The sequence below is a fragment of the Oculina patagonica genome, chromosome 10, assembly GCF_052425735.1.
Source record: "Oculina patagonica isolate OP01 chromosome 10, crgOcupat, whole genome shotgun sequence".
Classification (NCBI taxonomy): domain Eukaryota; kingdom Metazoa; phylum Cnidaria; class Anthozoa; order Scleractinia; family Oculinidae; genus Oculina; species Oculina patagonica.
In genome coordinates, this window is record NC_135767.1 from 13086099 (window position 1) to 13105815 (window position 19717).

Below are 19717 nucleotides of genomic sequence, written 5' to 3' on the forward strand. Positions count from 1 at the left end.
TGATCATAACAATTCTGCGATCGACTAATATTTTGGAGAAAGGGGTGAAAATTTAAAAGGCATTCACTGTCGCTGTACCATTAAGCCTAAGAATGCATGGTTTTAAACAGTCACATTTCTGCAGCCGCCACCAGAAAGAAAGCCTGACCACGTTCACATGAAAATTTAAAAGGAAGCAGCAATGTATTTCCATGATCTAGGAGCGGCATGAAATAGTTATACTATATAAGCAACATCTGACAAGTGCTTTGCATCCGGTATTATTATTTCGTTTGACAGCATTTTATATAAGCTTAATTAAGCTTATATTAATTCGTTCCATGACAAATCTAGCGGAAACTCATTCTGGCAAAACCCATCGAGTTTGCATGTCGATGATTTGGCTGAGAATAACTTCATGGGGAATGCCCATCAATTTCAAATCAATTGACCAAATCAACCTAATTAATTTTATTTTAATTCGTTCGAGAAATCACGAGTGAAAGATGAATTTGGCTTAATAAAATAATAGTTTTATTCTTAAGTCCATGAAAAGCAAATTTTTATTGTTTAAGAATGATCAATTTTATTGTAAGGCATTTTTTAGCTCTTCTAGCTAGGCTGAAAGTGGAATTGCCATCACACAATACCAATTTTTCTACTGTAGACTACTTTGACATATAAGCTTACCTAATTCTTATCCAGTTTTGTTTGCCATAACCGTCCACACTAAAATATATATTTTTTTACCTTGCGAATACAACCATGATAAGAGGGGTGCAATGAAGGGTGATTCTTTGCAGGTTATGAGGTTTATGTAAAAAAGGTGTAATGTTTAATGGGGACAAGCAAAGACAGAGGTTTTTGAAAAATGTTTACTTCGCTGTTAGCCTGAGATAGTTAAAAATGCACCTCTCGATCATTAATATATAATAGGTGCCACACCTTCCTTTAAAAGAAGATATTTTTCGGCGTTCGCCACGCTAGAGATATTTTAGACGCAAAACAAGATCAAGAAAGAGGTTCCGGTGGTCTTGCAGCCACTCGCGGCGCTCACATGAGATGAGTAGTTATGCCGGAGGAAGTACAAATACAAGCTGGTCCTAATAAGAGCAACGTATTTAGCCCCATCGAGAGGACGATAGGAGCATCGATGGAGCCAAATACGACTCCTCTCAAGAGAAACTGGCATTTACCTCATCGAGGCGATAATAGGAGCTTCGATGGGGGTTAATTCGGTACTGAGGGTAAAGAGTAGACCAGTTGTTTTTTTTTTTTCTCCGGCATAACTACTGAATGAAAACTACCGTTTCCTTATTTGTTACACAAAATTTTGCAGTCATCAATTTAGTCAATTTTAAGTTTTTTTCTTGGGTTGGGTGGGAAAGAAAGGCTTATAATTACGAAGATATTCTTTTTAGGCGGGGGAGGGGTCACAAGACTCGTTATGTTCATGGGCGTAATTGGAGAGAATGGATAGGTCGGATTTTTTTTAAAAAAACACATAGGTTTAAACAGTGACATGAAAGATAAACGATAAACGATGATTGACTCATAGGCACACGGATATCCTGAACGTAATAAAACGGGTACAAGAAATACTACGCCGTGGGAAAAAGAACTTCCTCCCCCGCTCTCAAAGGGTGAGAAGCACAAGAAACCCAATAATGGTTTATTTGGTTTTTGACGGTTGCAAAACATTATCTTTTTTATTATTACTATTTACCAGTCAAATTCTTCTTGCGGAATGCCGGGGAAGCCGGGGATGCCCGGGTTGAACGGCATGCCAGGAATGCCGGGAGCCCCTGGTTGTCCGGGTGAGGATGGCCCCAAGGGAGAGAAAGGAAACAATGGAACACGGGGAACACCAGGAGCAACAGGGAACACCGGATCAATAGGCCCCACGGGTTTGAAGGGGGAGAAAGGAGACGCAGCGAACATTGACCAAAGACAGCTGGCTAACTGGAAACAATGTGTATGGAAAGGAGAAACGGACACGGACAACGGGAAAATAAAAGTTAGTAACAAATTAGTTTTTATTAAGTTTCTCAGCTCAAGTGCGGTTTCCAGTATAATAATGAAAGTTCCAATGATTCCATTATTAAATGATGGATAAGGTAAAGGCGTTTAGTATTTTTTAACATAGTGAAAGACCAGTCCCAGAACTCTCCCTTCCTCGCCTTATTTAGGGCGGACTGGACTACTGGTAGTTGTCGAATCTCAGAAAGAGGACACAAATAAGTACGGCATCAATTGAAAACTAAGGTGCGAAAAATTTGGTCACGGTCTACTGAAGGAAAAATGAGTTCCTTTGAGTGTACATGATAGAAGTTACGTGACTAAGATGTTACTGTTTTTATCTATACGATATTAAATTGTGTAAAATGAAAGTATGAGTCAAATCAGAATACGTTGTTCCTTTATGAGCACGCCCTAGTTAGCAGGTGGCTGTTTATCCAAACTGAGAAAAATGAGACCCACGACAGGGTGAATAAACTGACAACTAATTAGTCTTGTAACGTTTTTCTGCCGGGTTTTATTAAAAACTGACGCGTCCATTTACGTGGACTCGTTGAATGACTCGTTTATTTATTTATTGATCGATTGATTGATTGATTGATTGATTGATTGATTGATTGATTGATTGAATGAAGAATCGATTGACAGGATTACACCTGCTTAATATATGGTTTTTCATTCTTTAAAAACTTAAAACTTTTTTGTGCCTTATTCGTTTGCCAGAATAAGTTGAATCAGTATTTCTGGATAATTTTCACATTTCTCTGTTTCAGGAATGTTCTTTTAACAAGTTACACAGCAATACGGCGCTTAGGATTTCCTACCAGGGAAACATTCGTGTCCTAACCGATGTCGCTTGCAACAGATGGTATTTTAAGTTTAACGGCAGTGAATGCAGTGGTCCCATGACGATCGATTCAGTCCTTTACACCGACTGGGCTGGTGGGAATTCAAATATCCTCCGCCCTCATTCTTTTGAAGGTTACTGTGAAAACCTCACACGAGGCACGGTTAGAGTTGAACTCTGGGTAGGCAAGTGCCCTCGGTGGCCACAGGGTGATGCTTACACAGGATGGAATTCAGTGTCCCGTATAATGATTGAAGAAGTACCGCCATCCCAGTAGTGCTGTTTATAAACAGAACTGAGATAACAATGAGACCAAGTAGTAAATGTACTAAAACTGAGTGATAACATCACAGAAAATTTTTGCAAGAACATTCCTTAAATATCAATTGCATAACATAACATTTGCATGCAGGTTTCCGTTAAGAAGTGCCTTTTGGTGTTTTGCTATGTTTTATTTTTATTTATATTCTTTAGATTTAAATGTTTCTAGGAGTTAAAGTTCATGATCGAGTACTATGAAAAGAAAAAACTGTAATATCGGACTAAAGCTGCGGGTACATTAAAACTTACTTTGTATATAGTCCCAGTTTCTCTGCGTAGTAAAGTAAATGGTTAAGTCGCATTCGAACCGAACTAGTCTACTATTCCATAGCTTATCTCAGTTTCTGAAGCATAAAGCAAAAAGCGAAATTGCTATTTCCCCTGGATGGGATGATCTATCGTGAGTTCGATTTTCGAACCAATCGAACACTAACGAGCTCAATCCGATTTGATTTTGTTCGGATCTGTCTCTTGATAAGTTAATCACACAGGACTAATCAGGGGGACGGTGCATCGTACAAAATGTCCGCAATATAGACAAACAGGAGTTGGGTACGATTGTCTACTGTTCGGTAATATAACGTTCGATTTTCCTCGATTGTCGACTGTTCGGTAATCGAACGCTCGATTATGTTCGATTGACCAAATTTTATTGTGAGTTCGATTACGTTCGATTACCGAACCCAATCGAATGATTTGTGTCCGATTGGGTTCGATTACTGAACGTTTGATTTAATACGCCGGGTAATAACAAAGGATTCAAGCAGAATTTGATACTATATAAAAAGAATAAATCAGTTCTGCCTTGAGATCGGAAAAATACGCGCAGTTAAATAACCGATTAGCAGAAAATGCCGTGAATAAATCGTTTAGCATGGCCTTTTTACATAAGAGAAACAAAAACATCATGCTTTTCACGAGAAAAATTAACTTGATCTCTCTGGAAAGCCTACAGTGAGAGACAAGAGTATTAAGACATTTTAAGGGGTACAATTTTAGACATTTTAGGCAATTTCAGCAGTTAAAAACTGGTCGTAACTGAAGAATACAAAAAGCGGCTTGAACTGTAGAAGAACTCAAGTAAAAAGAAAAAGAAAAGCCAACAAGGAACATTGATGGACAAAACCGGAGAAGAATAAAACGGAATGCATTTGGGTAGATGTAGCAATGTCGGCTCATTTTTTTTTTCAAGTTTCTCTCATTTTATATGTAAAATATCAAACACGAGAGACAGTGTTTCATCGGGATATCCAAGCACCGAGAAGAGAGTTGAAAATGCGACGTATTTTTGACGAAATTCGATGTGTTTGGATAACTGATGAAACACTGTCTCAAGTGTTGGATATATCTATCTTGAAACGCACTCATGACATAAAGTTAACACAAAGAAAATCATAATCGTGAAGGAGGTTTGGATACCCGTTTTTAAAAAGCACATTTTTTACGATTTTATTTCTCCTTTTACTCCGTAGGTTTTGTTTTAGTATGCGAATACAGCCGCTTCTGCGCGCTCCGAACCGTAGTTTTGTTTCGATTGAGAAGATGTATCAAACACAAGAGACAGTGTTTCATCGGCTATCCAAACACCTCTAATTTTGTAAAGAATACTCAGCTGCGTGTCATATTTTCAACTCTCTTCTCGATGAAACACTGTCTCTTGTGTTTGATATATTACAACTTAAAAATCGTGCTTGTTTGTTATGTGGCCGTTCTTTTACCAATAAGACTGTTCCTTCGCCAGGTCTAGATTTCACAATTAACGAACGTAAACAGAAATTGAAATTACCATGACCTAGCTGCTTTAATTTTAAATACTTTCAGTTTTCGACTGCCTTGAACACTTTTTAACCCTTTTCTCCTAAGATGCTGCCCCTTCCTCTAAACAATTTTGGATTTTCTATCTTCAAGACTGGCTTTGTGCCTTTTTAGCAATAAATAGAAAGATAGGCAGAAGGCGAGGAGGCGGTGTTCCAAAAATAAATCACATTTGAATTGAAAGTATGAAATTGTTCACATAATTATAAATTCTCCTGCGAATATACACATATTGTAACTAAGCTCATTTTTACCTGGCGCTATGCGGACCCCAGGGAAAATTGGCGTAAGTGGGCCCTAATGACCCAATGGGGAGTTATGAGGAAAAGGAGAACGCGGCCCAATGTAAACAAAAGGACATGCGGGTATCCCAGGGAGAAAATGACATGATCGGGATAAAAGAAGAGAACGGGGAAACTTCAGATATTCATCCGAGGCATCTTTCCTTGTCTTCTTGCTTTATCTCTGATCTGTCCGTATACCCGTGCACTTTTTGATAAGAGTAGCACTGCTAGCATAATCTTTGAAGCCTAATCGGCATATTTTTTGTATTTTAAAGGGAAAATTACCAGAGTCATGACTTGGTTGGTCTCTAAGATGATGACTTTTAAGTTCTGTCAATTGTTCTGTTTATATTCGTTCGTCTGCGTCTTTCGTCGTCTAGAGGACTGAGTAAAGATTGCGTCATTCCCAGTTCTAGCTTAAGCAGGCAACAAAATGGCATCAAACAACTTGCAGTTATGAGGAAAGCAGCCGCCCATAACCCGCTTTAATTACTAGATATCGAGGCAAACCAAAGACAAATACAAGACCAGGAAGCGTCTTTATGACGTCAAAAAAGTCCCATTTCACGATCGCACCAAAAAGCATACTTTAAGAAAGAGTAGAACAATTTTCAAAGACGAGCACAATTTTGAACATTATCTGGAAAAATACGTTACTTTTACTAGCACTGTCGATAAGGGCCTATTATAATCGATATTTACGGTATATCGTGCTGGAATGTTGTCCTTATCTAGAAGTCGTCTTGTGATGATAACGAGATCCAGTGAATGTCGATCATTTCAAGGACACGCTTGCATTTAATTTCTACAGACTCTACAGTATTCTTTAAGAGCACTTGTTTGGAAGACATTTGGAAGTGTTTCCTTTTCAAAACAAAATATTGGATTTGGTCAGGTTAAAAATAGTCTGTTTTTAAAGAACACACGCTGAGGTAACTGGAAGCAGTTTTTACGTATATCACATTGTAATAAGCTGGATTTGCAGAAACACATTAGTTTGCAAGCACATTAGTTTGCGGGATTCCCCGGTTCGCTGTGTGTACGACTTGTTGACTTCCAGAAACCCCTTTTCACATCGTGAGTACCAGTTAAAGAATATACAAAGTCCTTATTTATCGAAAGTTTGAAGCTTTCACTGCAAAATAATTTCCATAAAACTGTCTTTTGTTTTTATCGACATTACAGCACGCAGTTATTGTCGTTGATTTCTTTTGTTTCGTGTAGATTTTATTGTACGAGCACGGCATTACTGTTAAATTATCAAAATTATTATAGTGCCGTAACTAGCAAAGTCCAACCCCAAAGCTACCAAAGTCCAACCCCTCGTCCTCGCCGTGGTAGCTGGTAACAGGAAAGTAGGGGATTGCCGTCCAGGGCGAAGTATGGTGGAGGATTCGTTCCTCCGGGCCGCTACGGTAGCCATGAAGGCCTGCACGGAACCCTGAAAACCCCTGGCTAACGGGGCTCTGGTGAAGTTTGAAGGGCTAATCACCCATCAAATGGATATTAATGATTACAGAAACCATGGGAAACATGCACAAAATCACATCTGCCTTTGGAGGAGAGAATGCCCCTTCGGGGGCTAGTATGACGCACCGCTGTGAAAGCCGAAGGGAAGCAGCGATGCCGACCCCTCTCCTTACCCCGAAGACAACCACACTATTTGGCACGTGGAACGTCAGCACCATGTACGAAGCAGGTAAAGCTGCCCAGATTGCTGCTGAGATGACCACTTACAACTTGTCAATCTTGGGCCTTTGTGAGACAAGATGGATCGAGTCAGGCTGCATAAGGCTGTCAACAGGGCAGACTGTCCTATACTCAGGTCACGAGGATGCAAATGCTCCCCACACAGAGGGTGTTGGATTTATGCTGACTCCACAAGCTGCGAAGTCACTCATAGGATGGAACCCAGTATCATCCAGGATAATAACAGCAAGGTTTTACACTAAGATCGGAAAAGCCACCTTCATTCAGTGCTACGCGCCGACGAACGAAGCTGATGATGAGGCAAAGACTGACTTCTATGAGAGGCTGCAAGGTGTCATAGATAGAATAGCTAGAAAGGACTTGATAGTGTTGCTCGGGGATTTTAACGCAAAGGTGGGGAGCAACAATACAAGTTTTGAGACAGTTATGGGAAAGCAAGGTCTTGGTGAAATGAATGAGAACGGAGAGCTGTTTGCTGACTTTTGCTCCTTCAACAAGCTTGTCATCGGCGGAAGCGTTTTTCCGCACAAGAGGGTACACAAGGCGACTTGGGTCTCTCCAGACGGCAGAACTGAGAACCAGATTGACCATATCTGCATATCATCTAAGTTCAGAAGGTCATTGCTTGATGTTAGAGCAAAGAGAGGGGCCGATGTTGCTTCAGACCACCACCTTCTTGTAGGCAAATGCCGTTTGAAGCTGAAGAGCTATAACACTGGCATGCAGAAAATAAGCCATAAGTACAACATCAGGATGCTGAAGGACGATGAGATAAAGAACAGATTCCAACTCACCATCTCCAACAAGTACCAAGTGTTGGCAAGCCTTCAAGAAAATGAAGAGCATCGGGAGGAAAGGGAGAACCAAAGCACAGTCAACGAAATGTGGCAGGCCATGAAAAATGCATGGAAGGAGACGTGTGAGGAAACGCTGGGAAGAGAGCGCAAACAGCATAAGACCTTTTTGAGTCTAGACACCCTGAAGAAGATAGAAGCCAGGAAGAAGGTGAAGGAGACGTTGAATCACAGCAGAACACGAGCTAAGAAAGCAGAAGCTCGCATCAGATACTCGGAAGTCAACAAGGAAGTTAAACGTAGCATCAGAAACGACCGAAGGAACTTTGTGGAAGACCTCGCGCGACAGGCAGAGGAGGCATCAGGCAGAGGCGATGCAAAAGAGCTATATTCCATCACAAGGAAACTGGCAGGTGATAGAAAGATCCCGGAAAGACCTGTCAGAGACAAGAGTGGAGAGTTGCTCACTGACCAAGAAGAACAGCGAAAAAGGTGGGCAGATCATTTCAAATAACTACTCAATAGACCTCCGCCAAGCGAGCTGCCTGACATACAACCAGCCAACACACCTTTGCAGGTCAGCGAGAGTAAGCCAAGTGAAGCAGAGATCAAGAGAGCCATCAGACAACTGAAGAATGGAAAAGCAGCTGGTCCCGATGGCATACCAACAGAAGCCATCAAGGCAGATCTAAACACCTCGACCAAAATGCTGTATGAACTGTTTGGCAAGATCTGGGAAACGAACGAGATACCAGATGATTGGAAAGAAGGCTACCTAATCAAACTTCCAAAGAAGGGAGATCTGAAGGAATGTAAGAACTGGAGAGGAATCATGCTGCTGTCAACGGCCGGAAAAGTACTGAATAGGATAATTCTGGAGAGGTTGAAAGTAGAGGTGGACAAACGGTTGAGAGAAGAACAGGCTGGGTTCAGGAAAGATAGGTCATGCACAGATCAAATTGCTACCCTGAGGATCATCTTGGAACAGTCTTTAGAGTGGAACTCTCCTGTTTATGCGACCCTTGTGGACTATGAGAAGGCATTCGACAGCGTTGATAGGGAAGTGTTGTGGAAGCTGCTACGCCACTATGGCATCCCAGAGAAATACATCACTCTTATACAGAAGACCTACGAGAAGTGCACCTGTAGAGTCATCCACAACGGAGTTCTTTCAGAACTGTTTGAGATGCTCACTGGATTGCGCCAGGGTTGCTTGCTGTCGCCCTTCTTGTTCCTGCTTGTCATCGACTGGATAATGCGGAGGACGACAGAAAAACATCAGGATGGCATACAGTGGACACTCACGACCCGGTTAGAAGATCTTGACTTCGCCGACGACATTGCCCTTCTTTCACATAACCACAGGAGCATGCAATCCAAGCTAACAAGACTGGCAAAGATCTCAATGCAGACGGGCCTTAGGATCAGCAAATCCAAGACGAAGGTGATGAGGGTTAACACCAAGAATGCAGATAGGATAGAACTAGATGAGGATGAAATCGACGAGGTGGAGGACTTTGCGTACCTTGGAAGTAACATCAGCAAGGACGGTGGATCTGATCAGGACATACGAGTGAGGATCGGAAAGGCAAGAACTGCATTCACCATCTTGACACCTGTTTGGAGATCATAAGTGATTTCCAGAAAGACCAAACTACGGTTATTTAATACCAACGTAAAGTCAGTCCTCCTTTACGGCTCTGAAACGTGGAGAGTAACAAAAGCGAACTCCACCAAACTGCAGACCTTTATCAACAAATGCCTGAGATCCATCATGGGCATTCACTGGCCAGAGGTCATAACAAATGAAGAGCTTTGGACAACAACTGAGTAGGAAAGGATCAACATCCAGATAAGAAGGCGAAAGTGGGGTTGGATTGGGCACACCCTCAGGAAAACAAACTGCAATGTCACCAAGCAGGCACTGAGATGGAACCCACAGGGGAAGAGGAGTCGAGGCCGTCCCAGAAACAGCTGGAGGAGGACGGTAGATGACGAGGCGAGAAAAGCAGGCTACACCTGGACGCAGATTGAAAGGATAGCCCAAAACAGAACACGATGGCGAGCAGTGGTTTCCGTGGACCTATGCTCCATGGGGAGCGAAAGGGTTTAAGTCAAGTCAAGTCAACTAGCAAGAGGTAACACGAGGCACTTGCCTCGTCTAGAGTTTTACCCAAATTGAAAAACAAAACATGTTTTGTCGAGAAAATAATCTCCAGTTGAACAAGATTGATTTTTCTCAAGAAATACCTCATGAAAAAAAATGTCTCCGTGACAGAGATTCATAGCTCCTAGATTTCAAACTTTTCTGGAGGGCATGCCCCTAGAACCCCCTAGCAAGATCTTGCCTCGTCTATAGCAAAAGTCTGGTTACGGCCCTGGTACTACTTTAACAAAAAAAACAGTTATTCTTCTACGCGAGAAATTGGTCTTTTAGCGAACCTTTCTACAGTGGTCGTGTAAGCGTAACCGCTATTTACTCGCGAGTTGTCTACGGTACGGACATTCTTATTTTCTGTTTCACTGATGCGGTGGGAGAAAATGTTTAATTGCTGCTACTGGAAAACCTTCTGCTTCCTAACTTCGGTCAGGTTTTTGCTTTGTAACGGAGAAAATAGTTTTGAAAACATAATCGTTTCCAATTTTGCCTGCCTTGCTATGGTGCAATATTGGTCAGCCTCGCTTTCAATTCGCAATTCCACTGTGAATACCTCGCCTCGATAACCAATCAGATGGCGATAATTCTCCTAGCTATGCGATTCTACTGAAACTGACGTGTCTATTTCCGTTCGTTAATTTATTGATTGACTGATTGCTTGAATGAAGAACCGCTTGACATGATCACACCTGCTTAATATATGGTTTTACATTTTTTTAAAAAAGCTTAAAACTGCTTCACTCACTTAATTTTTTGACGTGTCTATTTCCATGGACAAGTTGAATGCTCGTTTGGTGATTGATTGACTGATTGCTTGAATGATAAATCGATTGACAGGACTACAAAAAAAGCGAACAAAAGACTCTTTTCTCTAAGGATACTAAAGCAATGCGGTGCCACGCCGGTAGCATTAGCCAAAGTATTTGTTACAATAGTGCGTCCTATTTTAGAATATGCCGCCCCTGTCTGGCAGAACATTCCTGACTTTTTAGATAATAACATTGAGAGAGTCCAGAAGAGAGCCATGTTTATTATTTGTCCTTCCCTCGACTACAACGAGGCATTACGGCTGCTCGGCCTCACTTCATTGAGAGAACGGCGCCAACATCTTTGCCGGCAGTATGTCTGTAAACTTCAAGATGTAAATAGCCCTCTTCATTTTCTTTTTGCCTCGACGTGAGAAGATTGTACATAACTACGACTTAAGATCCGGCACAAGTCGAAACACCATCAAACCTCGCAGAACGAAGCGTTCTCAGGCCTTCGTCACTTTTCGATATTACACCTCGAACTAGCTTGTTTATAATAGAACCTTTTATTGTATATACCGGTATATTGTAATTTTTATATTTATAGTTTATATTTATACCTTAGCTTGTTTTTTACTCTGTAATTCAGTTATTAATACTGCAATGAGTGTCTATTAAACATTACATTACATTACAACTTCTTTTTAAAGGGTTATATATATATATATATATATTTAACATTAAAACTTCCTCTGCGTAATTCTCTTGCAAGTTGAACCAGTATTTCTGAATAATTTTCACATTTTTCTGTTTAAGGAATGTTCTTTTAACAAACTACACAGCAATACGGCGCTTAGAGTCTCCTACCAGGGAAACATTCGACTCCTTAATTCTAATCCTGCTTGCAACAGATGGTATTTTAAGTTTAACGGCAATGAATGCAGTGGTCCTATGACGATCGATTCACTCACTTACACTAACTTTAATGGTGTGCGTCCTGATGTTCACCGCAATCATTTCTTCGAAGGTTATTGTGAGAACCTGGCACGTGGCACGGTTAGAGTTGAACTCTGGGTAGGCAAGTGCTTGAGTGGGCATACAGTGGGTGACGCGTACACAGGATGGAAATCAGTGTCCCGGATAATGATTGAAGAAGTACCGCCATCCCAGTAGTGCTGTTCATAATCAGAACTGAGATAACAATGAGTTCAAGTAGTAAATGCACTAAAACTGAGTGATAACATCACAGTAAATTTTTTTTCGTTAGCAATTTAGCAGAACGGTGCACCTATAACCAGATGGGAGGCTTATATAATAAATAATAATAATAAATAAATAACTAATAAATAATAGGAGGAAGCTCTCGTCATATAAAGTGGTTTTCATGGAGGTCCTCATCGTACAAGCCCCCCCCCCCCCCCCCTCCTTGTACGATGGTGGGGGTTTGAGTTTGCTTTCGTCCTATTAAGGCGCAGCAAAATATTAATGTATTTATGCTCGGTGCGTTGGTATTATGTGTCGGAATGGAGGTTATGTAATGCGTACCGCATTTAGGCGTGTTTATCACGCTTATTGTTTGGGATGTATTAAAATAGGTTCACCACGTGTTGTGCTCTCACTTTAGGTCATTTTAGTGCCTTCAATCGACCGTCACTTAGTCTTTGCTTGTTTATCATGTCTGATAAAGAAGGCGAGGAGGTTCCAAAAGCTATTTCTGCTGGGACTCTTGAAGACTTAAGGTCTTACTTTGATCAGAAGTTTTCGCATTTGAAGCGCGAGCTTTCGGAAGATCAACTCAAGTCGTCTTCTTCCTTGGTTAAGAAACTTAAGTCCGAATCGAACTTAACATTCAAGTTTAGCGGCAACAAGAAGCAGTTCGAGTTCAATATCGAGACTTTGGAGCACATCACCCAGAGTCTTTCTTTTGTCGATTCGCTGAAATCTCTCGTCGACCTTGAAAACCCCGAAAATCATCAAGTTTCAGCGTTGATTCTTAAACTCGACGATTCCCTCAACTCCGCTTCAAAGGCCATAAAGCGAAGAAACAAGCTCATCAGAATTGCTGACAAATCTGAAGCAGGTTGGGCCGCAGTTGACGAGTATCTTTCTGACGAAGTCGCTTCTGGTTCTGAAGACGAAAAGAAGATCCGTGCTGCTGAGCAGAGAGCGTTGAGAAAGAAGAAGAACGCCCGCATTGCGAAGTCGGGACAGAAGTTGAGTATTTTTATCTGTTTCTTTCATTCGTTTTCTTTGCCCGTTCTTTTTTTTCTTTAGCGTTTAGCGGTGTTGTATTATGGCACTGCTCGACCTATTCCTCCAATACAATAAATTCATTTATTGTCTATTTGCTTGTGTGTTTCATCATTACAGAGTTTAGAGCATAAATAAGTTATTTTCGGTACGCAGTTTAGGAAATAAATGTATTTATGCTCGGTGCGTTGGTATTATGTGTCGGAATGGAGGTTATGTAATGCGTACCGCATTTAGGCGTGTTTATCACGCTTATTGTTTGGGATGTATTTAAATAGGTTCACAACGTGTTGTGCTCTCACTTTAGGTCATTTCAGTGCCTTCAATCGACCGTCACTTAGTTTCCCCTTTCTTCCGTTTCTACAGGTCGTTCAGCGTCCAGGCACGTCATCTGGTTCTTCATCAACTGTCTCCTCTATTACTCCAAGAAATTTTACTAATTTTCGTCCTCAAACGTCGAAAGGCGCCTTTGATAAAGGCCGTTATGACATCTGCTTCGCCTGCGGCCAGACCGGTCATTGGAGAGTCAATTGCCCCAACAAATACTTCACTGCCCCATCAACCTACAAACAGCTCCAAAGTTTCCCAAGTAAAGACAGCGGCTCTTCTGGGCAGCAGTAATTCCATTTCTGACCAGAAAGTGGTGAATGATACTCTTGAAGGTATTTCAGACGATGGTCTAGTTTTCGAGGAGCGTTTTGAATTTGAGAATTCTCCCAATCGTATTCAATCAGTTAAGGGTAAGCTCAGAGCTCAATTTAATTTTTGGTCGCTTACTCTAGGTGCAAATGATTTCATTCTCCGGGTTATTGACAAGGAGTATACCATACCTTTTATTACAGTTTCTCAGAATGCATTTTTTGATAATAACCGTTCAGCGCTCATGCACGCTGATTTTGTTTTAGAGGCTATTCAGGAGCTTCTTTTGTCAGGCTCAGTTGTTCCTTTGTTTTCTCAGAATTTCATTTTCAGATCCTTACGGTACGACAAGAACTTGAAGTGCAATGTTTTGTCTTCCAAGCCCCTCACTGCTAGCAGAGCGGGAGAAATTCTTAAGGAGAAGTTGTTAGCTATTGGGTTAGACCCCTCTAAGTTTACTAATCACAGCTTCAGGTCCGGAGGAGCTACTTCCGCTGCAAATCTGAATGTTCCTGATCGCCTTTTCAAAGTTCACGGAAGGTGGAAATCAGATTCAGCTAAAGACGGCTATGTTCGCGATAAAGTCGACTCACGTCTTTATGTTCCTTTGCACATTGGAATTTAATTAATTCAGTTTTTGTAAGAGTCAGTTTAGACTCATTTTGTATTTTGCTACCATTTATTCTTCTGTATTATGTAAGTTGTGTTTTGTACAGGTCGTATTATGGCACTGCTCGACCTATTCCTCCAATACAATAAACTCATTTATTGTCTATTTGCTTGTGTGTTTCATCAATACAGAGTGTAGAGCATAAATAAGTTATTTTCGGTACGCAGTTTAGGAAATAATTGCACTGAGTAGAAAGCCCGTAACGTACTCTACAAGATGACATAATTTTTGTCGGCTGCGTTGTCATACGACGTAAAGTGACGTCATTATAGCCGGATCCGCTATCTTGGATTTCACCATTTTCTTAGAAATTAAGTCAGAAAATAACGGAAATTGATGCAAAATCAAACCAGAATGTTTATGTATACCTTGACAAATAAAACGTTCCAAAAAAGAGTTATGCTAATGGTTTGTCATATCTAAAAGGTTAGTTTGGCCCGTGGCAATTAAGGAGGGTTGTCCAATATACTCAAACTGGGTCCATGTTTTAAGAACGAGGAAGGTTCATATCATCATTGCGTCTCACGACTTGACTTTCGTTGATGCAAATCGACTCCGTGCGAATTTACCCTTGACGAATCGACTCCTTTTGATGCCATGTTCTAAGAACGAGGAAGGTCAATATTATCATTTTATCCCAGGACTTGGCTTCCGGTAAATAAATGCGGATCGACTTTGTGCGAATCGATTCGAATCGTCAAGTACTCTTGACGAATCGACCCAGTTTGATGGCGCGTTTTAAGAACGAGGAGATTTTTAGTATAATTCTCTCCCAGGACTTGACTTCCGGTAATGCGGACCGACTTCGTACGAAACGAGTCGAATCGTCAAGTATTCTTGACGAATCGGACCAGTTTGGGTGTATTGGACATGGATGAAATTTTGCGAGTAATTCCATTTCCTGAGTCAACTCCGAAAATGATTCACATCCGAGTCCGAGTCAGATTGAGTCACTGGTCAGCGGTATACCTTTTAAACTCCAGAACACGAGATTTTGTTGATCACAGGTAAGTGTAGAGGTTCTATTCATGATTTTTATCGAGCTTGGATTTCAAATTGGACTTTCGTGTTGGATTTTTGGCCTGGATATTTTCCGGGTTTGCGCGTGGTTAGTTCCACTCCTGTTTGCTTGCGGCAAGCTTTTATTTGTTGGTTAGGTACAGTATATTAATTTTAAAGATTTGGTTTGTTTTCCGCAGGGGGGGCTGGCAGCTACCTTTGATCTTGCCGCTTTTTAGCTTTCTATGATCGCCCCAGTAAAGAAATCTGTCAATCATTCGAGAACCGTACGGAGCATGCGCACGATGCTTTGGCAAAAAGGAAACAACATGGCGTCGCGTGTCGAGTTGACTGTAGAAAATGAATTCGCTGTTGGTTATTTAACAATGCCGCTTATTTGCCGTTAGAGTTTTTTTGTGGCAGTTCTGAGACAATCAAGACTAATGGAATGAAGGATCAGCTCTGTTTTAGGTTAGTAGAGCAGTTAAAAATTTAAATGAGCAAGGAGCGAGTGACATGTTTCGGGACAAGTTTCTGTGTATACTGCTTGGGCTGAGATTTTCCCAGTCGAGTGTTATCTCATCTTCACGCCAGTAAAAGAAAATATTTCAATCGCGAGTCTCCTTCTCTTATATAGAAAATCAGTAACAGCGTCGAAGTGTTTCACGACTGCCCCTGCTAAGGCCCGAAGCACTCTGTAGTCTACCGTATTTGTCAAGTAGGCTTGAACTTAGCTTTATTAAAGTTTACATTTATATATATGTCCGAATTTATCAAAACCAGGTCAAGGAAATTTTCACCGTTTTAAGCGCAAATCGCTGCAAACGCGTGATATAAAAACTAAAGGGAATTTCAGTCTTTTTTTCTCTTCTCCTCTCTCTTCTTCACCTTGCAGCGCTGTATTTCTTTTTTTTTCCCCTTTCTTGTGGCGTTTTAAGCCAATTCGCGCAGTAACGTACTTGTTCAAGAATACTGACGTCACTTTTCTTTGACCGGTTTTGATAAATTCAGACATATATACAGTACCTATCTCAAGTTCTGTGTCAGACTCGTACCCAGTCGCTTCTCTTGCTTTTTGAGCGGCGTGCAAGGCATCAAGGGAAGGTCAACCTCTTCGAACGTAGCGAAAACGGAAAAACGAGTAACGACTGGGTACGAGTCTGGTTCTGTGTCTTTATACAAGCTTAGTTTGCGTATGAAACATCGAATTTATTTTTAGAAATTCATCTTCTGATCGATCGAATGTTTTATGGGAGCATTTATTTCTAGAACCGAATATTGCATATGAAGTGCCGAGTTGCTTTCGGTTGAAAATCGAATTTCAAAGCATTTTCCATCATGTCCATGCGAATGGGCCCACAGGAGAACAAACGTTTTCATATTTGATTTCGATTTTTCTTTTTTCCCCTTTGCCGGTGCAAGATCGAGGTGAAGTCAAGGCAAAGAAATCCAAAAAGAATAAATTAATTTCTTCACTTAAATTTAAATAGAAAAAGCAGAGGGTATGACATCAATTACCTAAACTGTGCAATCTGAAGTGCCTTGCTAACACATACAGAAACTGTTGATTATGTTTTGGGTAAATTCTTCGGTTGAACAGGGTCAGAGGGATCACAATTTAATTACAGCAAATAAAGGTGGCAAAGTAAATGCTTGTCTTATGTACTGGAAACACTTCAGCTCACTGGAAAAATGATAAATTTGCCCATCAACAATAGAATGACTGTTGCAAACAAGTACATTGAGCTACCATACTTAATTTTCTCTCCCAGGGTTAATTTCACATCTCCAAATGAGCTACTCATGGGGATGCAACCCCTTGTCGGTAATAAAAAAAAATACTACAATATTATTATTGCAATACTGTTTTTCCCCACCCTAAAAATGCACATCTATCATCTATCACTATTTTTAGGAGCACTGGTGTTGTAATTCAGAGAGGTAAGGTAAAGTCTGTGTCCGAGCAATGAGGCTCATACAGCCGGAGCTTATCCCGGTTTCTGTAGCATTAAGCGACTAGGAGTATTGCTACTCCCCCCTAGATGGGATGCTAGTCCATCGCAGGGTTACCCCCCAGCAGTAAATTCGCCGGTACCCATTTATACACCTGGGTGGAGAGAGGCACTGTGAGAGTAAAGTGTCTTGCCCAAGAACACAACGCAGCGCCCCGGCCAGGCCTCGAACCCGGGCCGTTCGACTCGGAGTCGAGCGCGCTAACCATTAGGCCACCGCGCCTCCCACAGAGAGAACCAGAGAACCCAGGTCAAAACCCTCTACCCAGCAACCAGCTGAATTTGTTCTCAGATGTCCTGAGATCAAATCCTTGGTCATGCTTTGTAGATAGAGAACTGGTCTGCCTACTGCTAGTTGGAATTTGTAACTGTTATGTTCATTTAACATTCTTGTTTCTGTTGAAGCTAATGGATGACCACTGTAAACAACTTTCATTTTACATTTTTTTACATTTACATCTGAAACTTTTTCCTGGTCAGCAGGAAAATTATTCAACTGAATGTGCGTAGAAATTGATTATTTCTTTGGACAGGTTGGGCAGGTAAGAATCAACAGGTTAAGTAAGTCTCAATAGGTTTTTTTAAAAGTGTCAGATCCCATGCAGCGTCTCAATTATGTCTCTACCAGGTAACACACATGTAGATTCGAGGAGCAGATCCTTTGCTAACTCCACCATGCGGTATAATTGTTTTATTTGCAAAAGCATTTCAAAATAATGCGCTGCCAAAAACATTTTAAGCCCCCTCAGAACTCAAGTTTCATTTTTTCTCAAGGAAATACAGCAAACCATGGTCCCTAAGTTTAAGGTGACTGACCATGACTGGGGCATTCTACAACCAACCAACCTCCTGCAAGTTTCAATTCTCACCCCACAGGTGTGATAGGCAAAATCTAAATGCAAGTTTACCCCACCAGCTTTCTCAGTGAGCGCCATTATCAGGAAGACGTGCTCAGTTCAAAAGTTAATATAAAGAAAACTGTTGCAAACATTACCACCTAATCTTACAACACTAATTAAACATGAAAAAATGTTATTGTAAGTGGTGCAAAACAAAAAATATAAAATACTGGTAGGCCAATTATATTTTGATATATTTTATTTCGATATTTTATTTTTGATATATTTTATATTTTTATATTCAAATTCTAACTAGGCTCTGATCTGAGGCTTTGGGAAATAAAACAAAACGAGTCATATCAAACCTTCTGCACTTTCTCAATATTAAACAACTACGATTTGATATAAGTCTTACTGAAAAAAAAAAAACTGCTCGAGAATGGCTACCCTTACCATCATGGCGTCTAGTCCAGAAATAAAGATCGATCAGCTTATCCAGTGTATGAAACAATTACTAAAAATATTCTGCTAAGAGATTTCGCTGTCTTCAATGGGATGACTCGGTCCCAGGCCTCGCTGCCAGCCCCCCCTGGTTTTCCGTCAACTCAGCGTAACCTACAGAAAATGCAAAGCGCTTGTAGAATAGTTTATAATGCATGGCACGAAAAAATTGTAAAAACAAGAGCTGAATGTGAATGATGTTAGAACAGTTCTGTTCGACTGTTTGTCTTTAAGATAATCATCATATTAAACAGCTTGTTATTAAAGAGGTTTATGATTACACGAAGCAACTGTGAAAACAACGACCGAACGTGATTATTAGAACAAGAGCCTGTTTGATTGTCAGATCTCTCAAGAATATCCTCATAGCTAAAAGCTTCTTAACAAGTTCGTGATAACACGAAACAACTGTGAAAACAATAACAGATTATGAATGTTAAAACAGTTATGTTTGAATATCACTAACTTACGACTATCTTCATATCTGAAAGCTTTTTAAAAAGTTTATGATAACACGAAACAACTGTAAAACAACGGTTGAATGTGAATATTAAAATTGTTGTGTTGAATTGTCAGTTTTTTACAATTATCTTCATAATTTTATTCTAGTTTAAAACCGTCCATGTTGAATCGAAACAACAGTAAACAAACGTCAAACCAGGATGCTAATTGAGGTTGTTTTGGATTGTTAAACACGGAGCGATCTTACATAAGGAATTAAGCTGAATTGTTAAGCCTGCCAATCCCACATTTCATTGAGACGATTTCTTTGGTTGAGAACTAAAATCAACTTGCAAGCTTTTGGTGTGGCGTGATCCCAACTTGTCGCCGCGTTTTCTAAACTAAAAATAGAATTAAAACGGCCCAAGGAGTATTTTTTTTTTTCGATTCTCTTGTTTAAATTTTCCGTAGGTTTTGTTGTAAAGGGGTCAAACAAGCGAAATCAAGGCTTAGGAATAGTGAAACATACATGTAACTGTCATGCAGTATTCTGCAAAACCTCAGAATTTGCCACCCACAAGTGCCTGAGCTGAGCACTAGTAAACGGAGAATGGTGTAAATGTGCTGCAAGTAAAGAAGTAAACGGTGTGTGCTTTCAATTGTAAGAAATACATTCGTTTTCTGGGGTGA

At 40.6% G+C, this 19717-nt stretch overlaps 1 protein-coding gene across 3 annotated transcripts in view; it reads left to right on the forward strand.

Annotated features, from left to right (window-relative positions):
- The window catches only part of LOC144629174 (collagen triple helix repeat-containing protein 1-like), a 50396-nt gene that overhangs the window by 14042 nt on the left and 16637 nt on the right, over positions 1 to 19717 (forward strand). Inside the window, exons 2-3 of one of the 3 annotated variants that reach the window (XM_078487385.1) lie at positions 1709 to 1996; positions 11493 to 11978. In XM_078487385.1, the coding sequence (XP_078343511.1) occupies positions 1709 to 1996; positions 11493 to 11849 (645 nt within the window). In that variant the 3' untranslated portion in view covers positions 11850 to 11978. Of the gene's footprint in view, positions 1 to 1708; positions 1997 to 2771; positions 3482 to 11492; positions 11979 to 19717 lie in introns of those variants that run through there. The other 2 variants (XM_078487386.1, XM_078487387.1) reach the window with 2 other exon arrangements.